General features: G+C 46.9%; 1 protein-coding gene across 4 annotated transcripts in view; it reads left to right on the forward strand.

Moving 5' to 3' along the window:
* The window catches only part of LOC122548357 (neuronal tyrosine-phosphorylated phosphoinositide-3-kinase adapter 1), a 42,016-nt gene that overhangs the window by 13,426 nt on the left and 8,914 nt on the right, over nt 1-19,676 (forward strand). Inside the window, exons 1-5 of one of the 4 annotated variants that reach the window (XM_043686899.1) lie at nt 2,174-2,276; nt 3,954-4,198; nt 9,299-9,597; nt 10,121-11,461; nt 19,209-19,370. In XM_043686899.1, the coding sequence (XP_043542834.1) occupies nt 3,999-4,198; nt 9,299-9,597; nt 10,121-11,461; nt 19,209-19,370 (2,002 nt within the window). In that variant the 5' untranslated portion in view covers nt 2,174-2,276; nt 3,954-3,998. Of the gene's footprint in view, nt 1-2,172; nt 2,277-3,953; nt 4,199-9,298; nt 9,598-10,120; nt 11,462-19,208; nt 19,371-19,676 lie in introns of those variants that run through there. The other 3 variants (XM_043686900.1, XM_043686901.1, XM_043686902.1) reach the window with 3 other exon arrangements.

The raw sequence follows: 19,676 nt of genomic DNA on the forward strand, positions 1-19,676 counted from the left end.
GTGTGTTTGTCTGTGTGTTTGTGCTTCACCTGCAATGTTCATTTGGGCCCTTGGATATTGAAGAAGGGGATAATAAACAGGCTGATGTTACACCTGCGGTTGCAGGGGAAAGTGCCATGGGGCTGCGGAGAGTCATGTTAGGAGTGAAGGAGGAGTAGACCGGGGTATCCCAGAGGGAAAGGTCCTTGCGGAAGGCTAACCAGGAAGGGGAGAATAATAGGTGTCTGGTGGCATCCATCTGAAGGTGGTAGAGATGGCAGCTAATGATCCCCTGGGTGTGGATGCTGTGAGATCAGTGACTGTAGGATAATAGGGCTGAGTTTCCCCTCAGAGACTCGCTGCAGGGACAATGTGCAGGTGTGTAACAGTCCCTCGTCTCAATGCGCTGTGCGTGTGTGTAACAGGACTGAGTCATCCAGCTGTGACTGTGTGCATGTGTGAGCAACAATGAACTAGAGTGCCTGCACTGAGTCTGTGTGCAAGCAACAGAAGACTGAGGCTCTCAGCACTGACTGGGTGTGTCTGTCTGTCACTGTATCAATCTGGACTCACTGGGTAAAGAAGAGGTTTACCAGGATGCCCAGTTTTGGAGTGCATAGGCTTTAAGGAGAGATTGAACACACTTAGATTATTTTGGCTAAAGTGGTGGAGGCTAAGTGGGGTCCTGATAGATGTATATTAAATTATGGCAGTCAGGGTCTCTTTTCCCAGGATGGAATTACTAGAGGGCAGAGGTTTAATGAGAGAGGGGAAATGTTTAAAGGAGATGTGCGACGATAGCAGGTGCTTGGAATGTGCTGCAGGTCAGGATGTTGAAGCGGCTATAGTAGCAAAGTTTAAGATGCATTTGGACAGGCAAGTGAACGGGCTGAGAATACTGGAATTTGGGTTGTGTGCAGGCAGAGGGAATTAATTTAAAATAGTATCATGGTTGGTGCGGACATGGTAGGCCAATATACAGTTCTTGGTTGGGGTGGGCCCGGAGCAGAGAATCCAGGAATTGGCAAGGTTACAGTGCTGTACTGCTTTGTTCTGAGAGTATCATAGTGCTCTGTATGTGTATGTTTCTCTCTCATAGGACTGAATGACTCAGTAGTGGTGCTGTCTGAAACAGGACTCTCTGACCGGATGCAGTTGAATCAGTATACACTTGATAGGGGACTGTCTCCTGGTGCTGACTCAGTGGGAAGGGGGTTTTGTGTGTGTGTGCATTTAACATGACCGGGATGAGTGACCCAGCATAACTGTTCATGTGTTACAGAACTGAATGACACAGCATTGGGTATCTGTATGTCTGTATAACAGGGCTGAGTGTCCCAGGGCTGACACTGTGTCTGTGTGTGTTGATATATGGCTTTAAGTAGTGTATTTTATCATGGATTTTTTATGAAGAGAGGTTTAGGTAGAGATGATAAACGGGCTGTTCCAAGACAATAAAGTAAATAGCTTCTAAGATCTTGGGGGTGTTTTAGTTGGAATCGTAGGACATTTGTCCCTGCTACAGCAAAACGCGTGAGTCTTTGTTCACTGCCTCTCTGTGTCCATCTCTTGATATTTGTACCTCCTGGACTGGAGAATTACATGTGTGACCGGAAGTTTTACTGAATTTGCCTTTTCCATGGGTGTTTTTGCAATTTTACTGTAGGAATGATTTATTGTCACTTATACTGTATAATGAGCTGCATGGTAAAATACAGTGAATAGTTTCAACTGACACCACAATCCAGTGCCATTCAAATACTTCAAGATTAAAGAAATAAGGCTTTGTTCCTCCGCCATGAGTCCCCAAATCTGAGCCGGTCAATTAACGATACCCGTGCAGGACCCACCAGTGTTAAAGTCATCACTCTTCAGGCACCACCTCTTCATTGCTGGGCCCAGCCCTCTGAAGGCCTGCCGATACCAGGTCCTATGGCTGCACTGCAGCTGCCTCGCCAGCTATCGGCATAATGCATGCTCCGTGTTGCCATCGCCACATTGATAACCAGGAGTCGCTACTTCAGGCCCACCGCAAGCAGGAGACTCTGGCTCTACTGCCACCATAACCTCACCAATTCCTGGAGCCCCTGCTCCGGGCTCGCCACAACCAAGAGTCCTTGGCTTTGCTGAGAATTCCACCTCACCAAAGTCCTGTGTTGGCCACCTTTCCTTCTGCCAACAGGAGGAAGATGGAGGTAAAAGCCAAAAAGGGTGAAGAAAGAAGGGAGGAAGTGGCCGCCTGGACTGGACAGGCAGAGGAGGCTGAACACTGCCTATCTTGCAGGCGCTGCCATCTTGTAAGTTGGAGCAGTTGATATTTAGTGTTTAAATAATTATTATTCTTCTAAGTTTTCCAATAGAGTTTCTAATTTTTCTTTATTTTTGTTTGAACTGTAAGATTAAAGTGCGTTTTACTTCAAGGAAGGTAGTTCAAACAATCGAATTGCATCTGGAATGCCTTAAAACAAGTAAAAGTTGGAGTCTATGCTATCATAATATATTTGAGGAAGTTTGGTCTGGTCAACGAGACCTACGGGGCAATGTTTTTTACACAGGGTGATACGTGTATGGAATGAGCTGCCAAAGGAAGTGGTGGAGGCTGGTACAATTGCAACATTTAAGAGGTATTTGGATACCTATATGAATAGGAAGGGTTTGGAGGGCCGGGTGCTGGCAGGTGGGACTAGATTGGTTTGGAAAATTTGGTCAGCATGGACAGGTTGGACCGAAGGGTCTGTTTCCGTGCTGTACATCTCTGTGACTCTGTGTGTGTTTCTGTGTCTAGTAGGACTTCATGTCCCAGCACCAATGCTGTGTGTGTGAGTACGTGTCCAGGAGGAATGAGTGTGCCAGGGTTGAGTGTGTGTGTGTGTGTATCTACTGGTATTGAGTGTCACAGCGCTGATTCTGTGTGTAGCTCAACTAAGTTGCAGTAGCATGTGAATCAGGATGTGGATGTGTGTGTGTTTAAGCAACAAAAGTGTAAAGGTAGAAAAGAGTTGAGAAAGTTTTATTCTGTATCTAACCCTGTGATGGCATCCGTGTTAAAGGATCTTTTAGTTCTTGTTTTAAAGAGCATAGAGGGTTTGATTTCAGTTCGGAAGAGTAGAGGGAGATTTTATGCACCATCTCCTGTCTCGATCTTTGGATGGGTACGTTATTGAGGGAACTTTGCTTTCAATTTAAAATAGCAAGAGCTTTTACTCTGTACGTAACCTCATACTACACTTATCTCTGGTCTGTTTAATGGGAGCAGTGTAAAGGAGCATTACTTTCAGTTTAAAAGATAGAGGCAGCTTTGCTTTCAGTTTAAAAAAGTACATGGAGCATTGTTTGAAATAGAGGAAGCTTCACCTTTTATGTAACCCCATATTGTCCCCATTATCCATGGAGTGTTTGGGGAAAGTGTAGGGGAGTTTTACTCTATCTAAGCTTGTGTTGTCCCTGTCCTACAAATGCTTAGTAAGGAGAGTGTCTATGGTGCTTTGTCAGTTTGAGAGTAGAGGGCCGCCTCTTTTTGTTAAAGAGAGTAGGGGTGTGGCTCAGTGGTTCGCATTGCTGCCTGACACTGCCCAGGGACCGTGGTTTGATTCCAACCTCTCTGTGAAGTTTGCACACTCTGTGTCTCCGGGTTTCCTCCGGGTGCTCTGATTTTCCTCCCACAGTCCAAAACTGTGTAGGCTAGGTGGATTGGCTATTGAAAATGTGGGGTCACCGCAATAGGCTGGGCCAAGGTGGAGGTTGGGTGGGGGGGGGTCTCACTGCAGCACTCTTCAGAAGGGAGGTGTGCACGAAATGGGCCAAATGGCCTGCTTCCACACTGTAGCAACTCTGATTCTCAACAGAAGTTGACTTTCGACTTTGAAAGTGTAGTGAGTGTTTTGCTTTGCTCTGTTTCTGTCCTGGGGGTATTTGGGAACAGTGTAGACAAAGTTTTACTTTGTACTAATTCTAAAATACTTCCTGACTGGCAGGGCCTGCTGCAGACTGCTTTCCTCCCATTGGTTCAGCTCTAGAAGATGTCAAGTGGCCTGCAGGATGCAGCCATCACCAGCTTCCTCCAGTTCATTGAAGACAAGGGGTTCAAAGTATATACATCACTGACAAAACAAAGCTGTGACACAGGCAAGGTGCCAAGGTGTCTCCGAGACGAGATGAATCTCCTGTACCGGAAAACCAAGATGGAATGGAAACATCGTGAAGATGAATCAAAGAAAAAGTAAGTCATCCAAAAGAGGTTGTATATAAACTGTAGTCTGGCTCCATTGCCAGCTTGGAGTAACTGTTCATTCCCGAGCTATGCTCCACAGGGGCTAGTATTGACCTCAGAAGGATGTCATGCATGTTTTGGGCTTTGTAACCACTTATTGTGATTTCACTGCCTCTGGACAGCAGTTGGTGTGTTTCAGACAGGGACCATATTTTCACTCATTCTTCCATGTTCACAAATCTTAATCTGTCTGCGTCTCTCTCTGTGCCTCTGATTTCTTTTGTGACCCTTTCTATCATTCTGTCCATCTTTTGACCTCAATCTCTCTGTATATCACTGTCTCTAGCTCTCTCCTACTTTCTAGTTCTCTACCTTTGTCTCTCTATCAGTCACTTAACCGTTTCTGTCTTGCTGTCTTTCTACTCAATAGCTGAGATTCTTCGAGCGCAATCTCCAACTCTTGTCACCACCTGTTTAAGTTCTCCTACCTTTGAGCATATCGTCAGGTTAATCACCTGATCTTACTCTGTCATTGCAGTTTGTGGGATCTTGCTGTACCAAGGTTCACTGGCATGGCAACCATGCCCACACTTCAAAAGGTATTCCATTGACCAATGCTCGTCTTCCTTCTGCCATTCTATTTTTCCTTCCTCACCCATTTTTTTCATATACATCTGTCCCTTGCCCTGGCTTTGTATGTTTGTTTGTCCTCTTCCTCACCCACCTTCTACCATCTGGTCCTCCTTCTCTTTACCCCCAAAAAAACTTGCCCTTTCCATTCCCAGAAACTTAGATCGTCAGGCACGATTGCTAGGTCTTGGGCCATACTTTGACTACCACAAATCTTTGAAAGTTAAGTTGTTTATACTCATTTATCTCATCGCCTCATCTCACTGTTTCCATCCTAGCCACCGCTCCTGCATCAGGCTTCAGGAGTGGCTGAGGCCATATAGGCTGGGTAATGGTAGAATGAAAACTTAGAGGGGTGGGGTGGAATGTTGATTTTGCTCGAATTGTACTTTTGTCTTAGCTTTTTAAAAAAAGAAGTGGAAAGGAGCAGATATTGTGGCTTGAATTTCATGCCTGGATCAGTAAACATGGGAGTCATGGCCACCATCCGTAGACATGAGGATGGCTGTCTGATATGTAGAGGGTTGCTGGGCAAAAGACCATAGTCTTGTTGTGCCAATACTTGGTCAAAGCTATGATAATACCAAAAACTGCTCTATCCACAGTGCATTTCCCCCTCATTACTGTCCATGTCAACCTTTGCCCACCATGCCCCTTTTTCTGCTACCCATGCCCCTTTGCCTGTTTTATTATTACATTGATCCCAGACAGAGGTGGTAAATAAGGTGTTTGGTATACTTTCCTTCATTGTTCAGACCGTTCAGCATAGGAGTTCAGGTGTCATGTTGCGATTTTACAGGATGTTGGTGAGGACACTTTTGGAGTGCTTTGTACAATTCCGGCCGCTCTGTGATATGAACGATATTGTCAAATTGGAAGGGTGCAGAAAAGATTTACAATTATGTTACTAAGACTGGAAGGTTTGAGTTAAAAGGAAAGGCTTGAATTTTCTTCACTAGAGCATAGGAGGTTGAGGCTGACTTTTATAAAAGTTTATAAAATCATAAGAGGCATAAATAAGTTGAATAACCAAGCCTTTTCCCCAGAATAAGTGAATTCAAGGGCATATCTTTAAGATAAGAGGAGAGATTTAAAAAGAGGAGGGGCAACGTTTACTCGCAGAAGGTGATTCATATGTGAAATGAACTGAGGAAAGCATAGATACAGGCACAGTTACCCCTTTTTAAATACATTTGGAGAGGTATATGAATAGGAAATGTTTAGAAGGATATGGGGCAAACGCAGGCAAGTGGGGCTAGTGTAGTTTGGAAGCTTGGTTGGCATGGAGGAGTTGGACTAAAGGGTCTGGTTCCATGCTATAACTATATGCTATGCTACCTTTAAGATGGTTAAGGGCCATTACAACGAGATGTTCTGGTAAAATGATACCCACTTCCCTTTAGTGGGGTGGTAATAGTAGTCTGTTTGCTGTTACTGTATATTTACTCCATATAGGCTTAAGCACAGAATTCAGACTCTGCAAGTCAGGGTCTTACAGCAGTCTGGCTAGTTATGTTGTTAAAGACTTCAAGACATCTGAGTCAACAGGAATTATGTTTTATGATCTGAGGGCTAACTTGGGAAGACATGGACTATATTATACCAATTAATGGTGTTTTATTGAGTGCTAAGTTATGCTAACCCTTGTCCCCAATCATCATGTTTTTCACTTCTGTCATCCTTATCAACTCAGAACCCATGTAGGCAGACCACAGGACACATTGAGATTAAGAATTTAATTCAAAGTCTATTGATGAACTTGGCAATACAAAAGAAAGTCTACCTTCGATTTTTTTTTAAAAAAAACTCCCAAAGAACAAGCACTTAGAACATAGAACAGTACAGTACAGGAACAGGCCTTTGGCCCACGATTCTGTTCTGAATGTGATGCCAAATTGTTAATCTCTTCTGTGAGCCCATGGTCCATATCCCTCTATTCCTTGCTTTTTCATGTGCCTATCCAAAAGATCATTAATTAACCCAATGCAGACATGGGAGGAGAAATGGCAGATGGAGTTTAATTCTGGTAAGTGTAAGCTGTTGCACTTTGGGCAATCAAAACTTGTTCCTTACAACTCCTTTGAACTTCCCCTCTTGCCTTGCATGCATACCTTCTATTATTATACAGTTTGGGCGGCATGGTGGCACAGTGGTTAGCACTGTTGCCTCACAGCGCCAGAGACCCGGGTTCAATTCCCGCCTCAGGCGACTGATTGATTGTGTGGAGTTTGCACATTCTCCCCGTGTCTGCGTGGGTTTCCTCCGGGTGCTCCGGTTTCCTCCCACAGTCCAAAGATGTGCAGGTCAGGTGAATTGGCCATGCTAAATTGCCCGTAGTGTTAGGTATAGGGGTAAATGTAGGGGTATGGGTGGGTCGCGCTTCGGCGGGTCGATGTGGACTTGTTGGGCTGAAGGGCCTGTTTCCACACTGTAATCTAATCTAATCTAACCTCATAGGGAGAGATTCTGATTGTTCGTCCTATCTACACATCCCATAGTTTTATAAACTTCTATGAGGTCTCCTCCAGAGAAAACAACTCTAGTTTGTCTAGCCTCTCCTTATGGCTCATACTGTCTAATCCAGGCAGCATCCTGGTAAACCTCTTCTGTATCCTCAGCAAAGCCTCCACATCCTTCCTGGCAACCAGATTTGAGCACAGTACTCAAGTGTGGCCTAACCAAAGTTTTATAAAGTTGCATCATCACTTTCCTCACTTGTGTACTGCATGCCGTGACCAACAAAGAAAGCATGTCATACGATTTCTTTACCACCCTACCTACTTTCAGGGACAGTGGACTAGGATCTCAAGATCCCTCTATGTCAATGAAGTTCAGCATCCTGCCATCAACTGTATATTTTCCTTTAACATTTGATCTCCCAAAGTGCAACACCTTACATTTGCCAAAATTAAACTCCATCTGTCATTTCTCCTCCCATGTCTGAAACTGATCTATATCCTACTGTATCCTTTGAGAACCTTCTACGCTATCCACAGCTCCCCTGATATTTGTGCTATCGGCAAACTTACTAACCCGTCCATCTACATTTTCATCCAAGTGATTTGTGTAGATCACAGACAAGAGGTCCCAGTATGGAGCAGAACACTACTAGTCACAGCCCTTCAGCCAGAAGAACACCCTTTTCCCCCACTACGCGCACACTTCTGTGAACAAGCCAAAGCTGATCTGAAATGGCCAAGTGACTGTGGATCCCATACATCTTAATCTTCCGGGTGAACCTACCATGAGGGACCTTGTTGAAAGCTTTGGTAAAATCCATATAAATTCATCCATTGCAGTACTCCTCAATCACCCTCTTCACCTCAAAGAGGTGGTAGCCTGGAGTTTCCAATGAAGGGTGAACTTATGGATACTACATTGTAATCACAAAAGCTTGTAAAATCAGTCATGCGGCACTGATTGAGTAGTGGTATCCATCAGGCTTATGTTAGCAGGTAGAACGAAATAGTGCTGAGTATTTTATTTAAACATTGCAGACAATATTTGCAAATTTCTAAATGGTAAGAAATTCAAATGCCTTTAATTTGACAGTTTCCTAGCAGTTCTGTTAACAACTGCCTTGATAGTTCCAATAGGTTTATATGCATTTTGAACAAACTCGTGTCTGTTTCTTTACGATTCCGAAGGACATTTCACCTCTCCAAAGAACTCCACTTCAGATGACCTCCAACCAGTCAAAAACTCAGGTCTTGAACATTGCACTAGCACAGTGAGATTAGCCTCAGGCCACTGTTCTTTGACATATACAATTCCAACCTTGAGTTGTGGGTGTGCAATTTAGAGCACTCCTTTTTATGAGGTTTTGAGACCTATATAGGCTAACACTCCAGAATCAGGACTGAGGAGTTACTGCACTGTCAAAGGCATCATTTTTTAGAGTGTAATGTTGCGTCCAATCAGGTCTCCTGGTTGAACAAAAGGCCCACAATCTCCTTTATAGCTTAGTCAATATTCATTCCTCAACAAACTGCACTTACCAAAGCAGAGTCATAAGCATGTTGTTGTTTGTGCTATCTGGCTTGCATTAATCCAGCATTCTCCTGGCTTTACTGCTTTGCAAACTTCAACTCATGCAGAACAGTAACCTTCATACTACCATGTACCTCAGCCCCTGTGCTTGATGATCTTCACTGACTCCTGTTCTGTAAACAGTTCAGGAAAAAGCTTTGCTTTCCTTTGTTTAACCTACTTATGATTCTCTCAATGTCTTTCCCCTCTCCCTCTTTCCGCTTCCTTCCCTGTCTTTCTCTCCTTTCATTTCTCTATTTTCTTGCTCCTAACCTCCTCCCTACTCTCTTTCCTCTCTCTTTCTCCTCCGTCATTCTTTCCATCTCTTCCCTTTCTCTCCATGTCCCTCTTTCCTTGCTACCTCCACACCCCCCTCCCGGTCTGTCTGTGTCTCTCTTTGCTTTGCCCCATCCCCCACCCCCTCTTCGTTTTCTCCTCTTCCCGACCAAGTGTCTGCAAGGATGGGGGACTGGGAAGGGTGCGGGATCTCGCCTCCTTCCGCAAGCACTTCCGAATGGGTTTCATGACCATGCCAGCCTCCCAGGAGCATGGGCCACACCCATGTGCCAGTGGAATGACCACCCGCTCTCTGTCACTTCACTCAGTGGGCAGTGTGGAGAACGGCGAACACTCCTGTACCAGAAAACCTCCAAGCAAGCCCAGGCGTCATCCCAGCACCAAACTCAGCCTGTGCCCTGAGGGCAGGAGCAGCAGCGGGGATGAAGGACTCGGATCAAAGGGCGAGAAAGGTGAGCAATATTGGGTCATGTACCAGCCAGGTGTGTCAGAACTTTGTTCACACTGCTTTCAAACGGAGTCTTCATGCTTCTAGCTTCCAGCCCTCCTTACAGCATTGTTTACTGTTCTCTGGGTCCACGCTAGGCTTAACTAATCAAATACAGTGAGCAGCAATAGTAAACAGACTCAGCTAATCAGACACAGCACAATTGATAACTGCAGATCCCATGCCCACTGTTGTAGGAAGAGTATGAGAGTGGAGTTCACACCAGTGCTCTGTGGGTAATGTTCATTCCTCAGCTGTCGCCATATTAAAAACCAAGATGACCTTGCCATTGAAGTTTGTGGGATTTTGTCATGTTTCCCAGCGACACTTCGGAATGACTAATTTTGGTTGAAAGGTGCTCAGGGGAGGATAAAGGGTGGAGAGAGGCACTAGAGATTGGTAAGTGTTTCCTCTAGGTCTCCTCAACATGGCAGCCATGGTCTGTGCCCAGGAAGCAGCAATCACCTGTTTCTCTCTTCTCCTTCCAGTAATGCAGAGGCCAGGCCTCGAGGCAGGAGACAGCGGGCGGAGGATCCCACCCCTGAAGCCGAAGCGGAGCCCCAACACCCAGCTCTCCGTGTCCTTCGACGAAGCCTCTGCTGGCAGGGCCTCCCTCCCTGTGACATCTGGGCCCAGGTACACTCCACCCGCTGAGCCTCCCTGCGGCTCGGAGGAAGAGGTGGCAGGCGAGGAGGAGGAGCCAGTCTACATTGAGATGGTCGGAGATGTTTTCAAAGAGCAGAGTGCAGCTGATGAAGATTCAGACCACAGTGAGGCCATCTACGAGGAAATGAAGTACCCTCTACCCGAAGATGCCACACGGGAAGCAAAGTGGAGCAAGTTTGTCTTCCCGAAATCCAGTACAAGCAGAGGTTTGAGCCAAGCGGGTCCCAAGGCTCCTTACCAGGCTGACTCCAGAGGCTCACCCCATGACATTCCTCCCCCTTTTCCAAACCTTCTCCTGCATCGTCCGCCTCTCTTGGCCTTCCCTCAGTCCGCCTCCCAGAAGGCCTACAAGACTCCCCTTGCCCTCACTGTCGCCAGCCAGCCTGGCTCCAAGCTCCCTGTCCTGCAACATGGCGACTCAGCCCCCACCCCAGGAGATGCCCAGTCTGCTGGGCAGCCGATTCCCAGAGTGCAGAAGGAGGATGGGCTGCATCAGGGTGTCATGGTGCCCTCAGGGAGGGCGAGAAGCCACTCAACGCCCCTTCCCCCACAGACATCTGGTCAGCACCGTCCTGAGAAGGAACTGCCCACATCCCATACCATGAAGGCTTTGGCCCAGTCAGCATTAGCAGGCCGTCAGACCCATGTTTATCAGAAGGCTGAGAGGGACAAGCCCCCATCACTCAGTGTCATCTGCTCCTCTGTGAAAGTCACCACCCACTCACTGGTCACCCAGGCCTCTGGTGACCAGAAGGTGGACAAAGAACTCTCAAGTGTACAAAGTGTGTTCTGCTCCATTAGTAAAGCCAGCACCCCTTCCCGGCCTCTGTCCAGCCTCTACAAGATGCCAGTGGCGCATGGGCTACTGGAGCACCCTAGCCTGCCTGGCCCAGGCTCCCTAGTGTGGCCTTACCTCCCACTGGCTTGCAAACGCCCTCCGGCCTATGACAGTCTCAAACCTGGCTCAGCCCAGAGGGTCTGCCCCGCTGTCTACCATGCAACGGTGAAGACCCAAGGACAAGACAGAGCACCAGCCTTCACCAACATCTGTTGTCCACGTTCAGTCACCAACCCAGAGGCACGGAGCCCCCCTGGGGAGGCTAGTTCCGGGCACGGTTGGCAGCGAAATCTGCCTTGCAGCAGGAAGGCACAGGACCCAGAAGGTAAGCTGACCTGGGAAAGGTGTGCAGACAGATCTCTGGGGGTTGAGTGGCATGCTCCAAAGGTTGATTGGATTGATTTGATTAGATATATTAATGTCACGAGTGCTGAGGGTACAGTGAAAAGTGTTTATGTGCTTTACAGGCAGATTGTTCTATGCAAGTGCATCAGGGTAACAGAACACAGTATAGGATACGATGTTGCCAAGGAGATGCAGAACGGAATTAACATTAAAGAGGTCCGTTCAAAAGTCTGCTAACCGCAGGGAAGAAGCTATTCTTGAATCTGTTTGTACGTTTGTTCTGTTAGATGGAAGCAGGTGGAAGATAGTATAACTGGGTTAGGAGGGGTCTTTGATTGTGTTGGTCGCTTTCCTGATGCAACTGGATGTAAAGATTAAGTCATTGGACAGGAGGAGTGATGCACTGGTCTGTGTAGGCGGAGGCCTACATCCCAGACTTGGGAGATGAGTTTATTTGGAACTATGGTGTTGATTGCAGAGATTTGGTAAATAATTAGGTATCCATGTCCAGATATTGCAGAGATGGGTAAAGGGTCAGGGAGGTGGGGGTCTGTCGAGGACCTGTCACGTGGCAGGCAAATTGCAAGGGGTCAAGGTAGTCTGGGAGGCTGGAGTTGATGTGAGCTGTGACCAATCTTCATAATTATGGATGTCAGAGCCACTGGACGATGCTGCATGTTTTTTCTTTTGCACTACTGGATTGTGGTCGTCTTGAAGCAGGTGGGGACTTTAGATCGTAGTACGGGAGGGTTGCAGATGTCTGAGAGTGCTTTTTCCAGCCCGTCTGCACAGGATTTGAATGCGTGACTGGGGCCTCCATCCAGGCCAGTTATTTTTAATAATTCACCCTTAAGAAGGCCAATCTAACATCTGCACTGGTGACTGAGGGTGTAGTGTTGCATCCAAGCCTGATGGGACAAGTGATATAGTTTTACTGCCCTTCTGTTTAAAGTGGCCATTGAATGCATTAAGGTAATGTACAATGGAGGATTTTGAGTCTGAATTCTTTCCCACTATGTCAATCAACTATGATTCCAATGATCTGGGACATTCTGGAATACTTTTCCTTTACACTGCTGAAGAGAGAGACATGTTGTCAAAGTTTTCTATCTTGCACTTATCAGGGCGAACACAAGAATGCCAAATTTCAAACAATCACAGCTGTTTATACTGAAATAAAAAAACTGCAAAGGCTGGAAATCTGAAACAAAAAACAACTTGTTCAAGAAACTCAACAGGTTTGGAAGCATCTGTGAAGGAAAAGCTAATGTTTTGAGTACAGAAATATTTCTTTAGAATTTAGTTGACTGGAGAAAAAGGGGGTTATTTGGCAACTTGATTTATTGGTTGAAGCATTGCCATGAAGAAACTGTTCCCAAAATTCATAGTTAATTCTAAAGAGGCATAGGGCTCTCATCTATTCTTTCCATTATAGAGAATGGGGCCTGGCATCTGAGTGTGCATCACCCCTAGTGAGTGTAAATGTGTGGCTGAGAGAGCTCAACTGTTTCTCTTAAATTGGTGGTTAATGCTGTTGCAAGCGTGCTTGGGATTGTTCAGCAAATGCTGTCCAAATGTAGAATTTTGTTTTGGGATTTGCCACCCTGGGCTGGTTGAGTAGAGTCTGGACTCTGACAGACTGTGAAGTGTGTGCAGCAAGTCAGCATCACTCAAAACAATGAGCAACAGAAAAGAGGAATCTGCGCTTTTAAAGCGGTACAAGTGTGTGGAGAGAATAGCTTCATAAGGAGTGGATGAGAGGAGTTTTGTAAGGAGCAGGAAATAGAGCAGAATTAACTGTTTCATAAAGAGAAGAGTAGACCTGTGGGAAGGGCAGTAACAGTGAGCCATAGAACGATGGCAAAGAGTGGTCTTTCAACTTGTTCCTTCTGATGGGAACTAATATGACATGACAAAAAACGCCCGATTGGTGGATATTTCATCCACTTCTTTTGTTGAGCCAATTGGCTTAAATCAGGAGACATTATTACAGTTAGACATTATACTTGCCAATTTAATACCCAAATTAATTCATTGCCTATCCAGTCAGCTCTATTCCATTTAATGTGTTGCAGCTGTAGTATGTGGGAGCTGCTGGGCAACAGTATGATATGTGGGTCAGATTTGATCAGCTAGTCACTGGGTTATCTGGCTAATATACTTGGCATTGCGCAGTTTGTCTTGGTTATGAAACAGTCCCTGGATAGAGGATTGGCTGACTGGCAGAAGGGAGAGAGTGTGTATAATCTGTTTTGTTTTCAAAATAGCAGCCAGTGACTAGTGGAGTTCTGCAGACATCAGTGTTAGAACAACAATATTCATGTTCTACATTAGCAATCTTTTATGAAGGGACTGAAGGCATTTCGCAAAGTTTGCAGAAGACTTAGATAAGTGGAGGGACAAAGAAGTGGTAGATGGAATGCAGTGTGGCAAGTCTGAGATTATACGTTTTGATAGGGAGAGTAGAGGTGAGGGTTGTTTTCTAAACAGTGAAAGCCTTTGGAAATTTGAAGCACAAAGGGGCTTGAGAATCCTGAACAAGGACTCCCTGAAGGTTAACATGTAGGTTCAATTGGTAGTTACAAAGACAAATGCAAAGTTGGCATTCATTTCAAGAAGGCTACGATACAAGAGCTGATATGTAGCCCCAGCAATACAATGCTCTGGTCAGACAGCATTTGAAATATTGGGAGCAGTTTTGGTCCCCATATCTAAGGAATGATGCGCTGGCCTTGGAGGGTGTCCAGAGGAGGTTTACAGGAATGATGTCAGGAATAAAGGGCATGTCATATGAGGAGCAATTGAGGACACTGGGTTTGCACTCTATAGATTAGATTCACTACAGTGTGGAAACAGGCCCTTCGGCCCAAGTCCACACCGACCCTCCGAAGAGTAACCCACCCGACTCACTCCCCTATATTTATCCCTGACTATTCCACCTAACACTATGGTCAATTCACCTAACCTGCACATCTTTGCACTGAGGAAGGAAACCGGAGCACCCGGAGGAAACCCACACAAACACGGGGAAAATGTGCAAACTCCACACAGTCAGTTGCCTGAGGCTGGAACTGAACCTGGGTCCCTGGTGCTGTGAGGCAGCAGTGCTAACCACTGAGCCACCGTGCCGCCCTGGTAATAAAGGTGTGGGTTTTATTACAGTCTGTGGTTTTCCAATTACCTGTCATGTATGACATGTCTGGCAAAATTCACCTACGTCCTTGTGCAAACCAGGCCAATACAAATGGCTTTGTATTCTAGCCTGTGTTTTCCTCACTCCTAAATGACCCCCAAATGGTAGCTCATGCACCACTCACAACACCTCCTTTCTATACCCTACTGGCAATAAGATTTGATGAACTTCTGCCCATTTCTCATCTGCCTGAATATGTGATGCTCTCCATTTCCTCATTAAGGCGTCATTTTTAAGATAGTAACATTCAGGGATACATTCAGATTCTTTTTCTGTGCGTGCCTTTTGATATAATTGTTTTAACTTTTCATCCTTCTGCTGTAACTCAGTTAATTTACTGGGTATTTTGAGTAGTTAGTCAGAACGGCATGGAGCACCAATGAAAATATGGAATTTAGGATGAGTGGTGAAATGATTGAAAGTTACGGAATACTGAGAGAAGATCTTTGCAATAGTAAGAGAGACTAGAATTTGGGGCATGGCCTCAGGGTGCAGGGGTGACCTTTCGAACTGAGGTGAGGCATTCCTACATCAAAAGATGGCTAATCTGTGGAACTCTTTGCTGCAGAAGGCCATGGAGGCCAAGTCATTGATTGTTCTTAAAATTGACTTTCTGATCAGCAAGAAGATCAAAGGTTACGGTGAGAATGCAAGCAAATGAGGTTGAGAAACATGTCAACCCTTATCAAATGGCGAAGTAGACTGGATGGTCTCAATTCTGCTTCTATGTTATGCAGCATCCGTGGAGCAGGAAAATCGATGTTTCAGGCAAAAGCCCTTCATCAGGACTAGAGGCAGGGTGCCTGCAGAATGGAGAGATAAATGAGAGGGGGGTGGGGAGAAAGTAGCATCAAGTAGATGACCTGGGAGTTGCAGTGAGAGAGAGACTCACTCAGATTCTTGTAGAGAGGAGGAAAATGTCTTCAAGGCAGGCATCCTTGCAAGAGGATTCGCAGTCGGGTTAAAATCAAATGCTTATCTTGAAGACGTTTTCCTCCTCTCTACAAGAATCTGAGTCGCTCTCTAGCTGCAACCCCCAGGTCATTTACTCTATGCTACTTTCTCCCCACCCCCATCCCCCTCTCATTTATCTCTCTACTCTGCAGGCACCCTATCTCCCTTCCTGATGAAGGGCTTTTGCCCGAAACGTCGATTTTCCTGCTCCTCGCATGCTGCCTGATCTGTGCTTTTCCAGCACCACACTAATCTAGACTCTGGTTTCCAGCATCTGCAGTCCCTGTTTTTACCTTCTGTATGTTATGGTCTTATCTTTTTTGCCTTGTCTCTCAAATTGAGATCCTAGAATTCCAACAGTGTGGAAACAGGCCATTCAGCAGCATCCCATCCCCCTACCCTATCCCTGTAACTATGCATTAACCAAGGCTAATCCTATGTAACCTGTGCATCTCTGCACATCATGGGCAATTTAGCATGGCCAATCCACCTAACCTGCACATCTTTGGACTGGAGGAAACTGGAAACAATGTGCAAGATCCACCCACCCAAACCTTAGTCCCTGGTGCTGAGAGGCAGCAGTGCTAACCCCCAAGCCACCAGGCTACCTGAAGAAGGGCTTATGCCCGAAACATCGATTCTCCTGCTCCTTGGATGCTGCCTGACCTGCTGCGCTTTTCCGACAACACATTTTTCAGCTCTGATCTCCAGCATCTGCAGTCCTCACTTGCTCCTAGTTGATTTTAACCTACTGTGAATCCTCTTGCCAGAATGTCTTCCTTGAAGAAGCTCTCTTCCTCCCTCTACAAGGATTTCAGTGAGTCCCTTTTCTCACTGCACCCCAAGGTCATCTCCTCTGCCCAGAAGCTCTTCAGTCACGTTATCAAACAGACTCGCTACCGCAGCCACATCTCCTTCCTCAGCACCTGCCTACGGAACCGACTGATCCCGCACGGACTCCGGACTATGTTCCGACCAATAAAATTTGGACCCAACCAGGACAACCAGTACCTACAACAAATCCGTAGCCTCCAGCAACAGACCTCCCTCCGGATCCTCCGCTCCACGCTTGCAGCCATGTGCCGCTACCTACATTCCCTGCAGTCAGCACTACCCCAGCTCTCTCAGACTTGTAAAGGACCTCTACTACTCTTCATCCTCAGAAGAATCCATACACCAAACAAACAGTTCTTCCTAGCCATATCGGAAATTAAAGACAGTACGTACCAAAACCTTTCATGTACTTACCCCCACACTCTGGATTCCTCGACCGTTCCAGTATCTTCCATTGGCCTCCAGAACCGCTCGGGCGCCATGACCCACGCGGCCGCTGCAGCAACTGCCGCCGCGAATCGTGACGTCACTTCCGCCCCCACCGACCATGCAGCCTCCACAATCGCCGCCCAGACAACCACCTCCACGATCGCCAGGAAGGCCATTGCTGAGAGATTCGCAGCCTCCGCGGGGTCCACAGCCACCAGGAACAACACCGTTTCTGCCGTCGCCACATCTACCTCCGCCCCTAATGATGTCACTCACCTGCACAACAACCACGCCGCATGCGTCCCCACCCCCGCACCGAGCACCAGCCCCACACCAGGTCCTAGCTCCCAGCCCGGCCATATTTTCACCATCCCTCCAGACCTCCCCCTCTCTGAGGATGAAAGATCAGTCCTCAGCAGAGGCCTCACCTTCATCCCCCTACGCTCCCGAATTAACGAGTTCAACACGCGGCAAGACATCGAACAATTCTTCCGCTGCCTTCGCCTCCGCGCCTACTACTTCAACCAGGATTCTCGCCCAACCTCTGACGACCTCTTCTCCCGCCTCCAACACACCCCATCCACCTGGACACCCCGTGCTGGCCTCTTACCCGCCCTCGATCTCTTCATAGCCAACTGCCGCCACGACATTAACTGTCTCAACCTGTCTACCCCTCTCACCCATTCCAACCTCTCACCCTCTGAACGTGCAGCCCTCCACTACCTCCGTTCCAACCCCAACTTCACTATCAAACCGGCAGACAAGGGAGGCGCGGTGGTAGTTTGGAGCACCGACCTTTAACCGCTGAGGCTAAACGCCAGCTCGCGGACACCAACTCCTACTGCCCCCTTGACCCCACCTCCCACCACCAAACCATCATCTCCCAGACCATCCATAACTTCACTTCCTCAGGGGATCTCCCATCCACTGCCTCCAACCTCATAGTCCCACAACCCCACACCGCCCAAAATCCACAAACCTGACTGCCTCGGCTGACCCATTGTCTCAGCCTGCTCCTGCCCCACCGAACTCGTCTCTGCATACCTCAGCCTGCTCCTGTCCCCCTTAATCCGCACATATGTTCAGGACACCACCCATGCCCTCCACCTCCTCCATGATTTTCGTTTCCCTGGCCCCAACGCCTTATCTTCACCATAGGCATCCAATCCCTAATCACCTCCATCCCCCATCACGAAGGCCTCACCCTCCTTCGACTGACTGAACTGGTCCTCACTCTGAACAACTTCTCTTTCCAATCCTCCCACCGATTCCTGAAGAAGAGGTTATGCCTGAAACGTCGATTCTCCTGCTCCTTGGATGCTGTCTGACCTGCTGCGCTTTTCCAGCAACGCATTTTTCTACCCAAATTGTTGCCATAATTTGGCGTTATTGCGTTTGTTCTGATGTGCAGACAGAATACTATCTAAGTAGAATTCAAGTCTAAGTTGACACACAACTGTATGTCCACCCCTCCTTATCTTAGCCCTCTGGGGACAGGTTGAGTCAGTGTCTTCTGATTTGATTCTAAGGGATAACTAGGAATCAGTCATTGACTGATCGAGTGGCCACAATTTGGCCGATGTCGTGATATGACTTCGTTAGTTGCTGGGAGGAGGTCATGGGTTGACAATCACAATAGGGCCCTATAATCTGCGGGTAAAGGGATCATTTGGACAGGGTCCTCCTTTCGGTGGTTATTCTTCAGGTTTTTCTGTCTATCTGCACGCATATTCCTCCATGTATTAGTGTGATCAGGTAAAAGACTGGGGTAGCATCAGATTGTTGAGCAATCTCTCAGCCCCACCCCTATGGCTATGCTTCAATTGGATACTGACTTTGAGCTCCCTAGACAAAACCACAATATTGATTGACTGACTGGTTTTCAGTTAAATTCAACATTGCAAAACTTGTTCCTGTCTTGCAAATGGCATATCCCAGTCTAACCCTTCCCAGAGTATTGGCAGGCAGCCAGACTGATCTTGGGATATAGGTGTTACTCTGGCATTACAGTATTGGAGCCAGAGCTATTTACCAGGAAATCTCCTGTGGGATGGTGCTTTCTTCAAAGGCTCACCCCAGAGTGGGTTTGAGATCTTCCCTCCCAAGCCCCTCCCTCTGCCAGTACGTAGCCAATCTTCCCACAGCCAGAGTGAGTCTCTATTAGCCCAGCTAGAATGTGACAGCATGCAAAGAGACCAATTAGCCCCACTCTCCTTTTTCCCCATAATTATGTCAAAGGCATTTCATAACTGCAAGTTAGGTTTGTCGCACCTGTTGCTTGTTGAACGAGCTGACCGTGCCTCCATTTCGCCACTAGGAGGTGCCCCTGGCAGGAGTGGAACCAACGAATCCATGGACAAGGAGGAAATTGCTTCGGCAATACCACTGAAAACTCAGGGCGCAGAGGGCTGTACAATCAAGGGGCCCTCACGATCAGGGCTGCCCCAACCCTGCCCGATGACTTGCCAACGGAGTGTAGGTAGGTTGGCTGGCTCAACGTGATTGGCTAGTGCTTGGCCAACCTTTTATAAAGAATGGCCTGACTGACAATCACCATTTCCATCCATTCCCACCCATGCTTTGTTGGTCTTTATCCCTCCTGGAAGATACATTTAGTTATTAATCTGCCATACATATACCCAGACAGTCTCACTGTGTAACGTATGGGACATTATAGTCTACCCTCTGTGAAGGATGGGTAAAACTTGAATGCCCATTCTGTCTGTACAACCTCCCATCTTTTTTCAATCACTCCTATGTCTCCATTTGTTTCCCTATTATAAAG

The sequence above is a fragment of the Chiloscyllium plagiosum genome, unplaced genomic scaffold, assembly GCF_004010195.1.
Source record: "Chiloscyllium plagiosum isolate BGI_BamShark_2017 unplaced genomic scaffold, ASM401019v2 scaf_52, whole genome shotgun sequence".
Lineage (NCBI taxonomy): Eukaryota > Metazoa > Chordata > Chondrichthyes > Orectolobiformes > Hemiscylliidae > Chiloscyllium > Chiloscyllium plagiosum.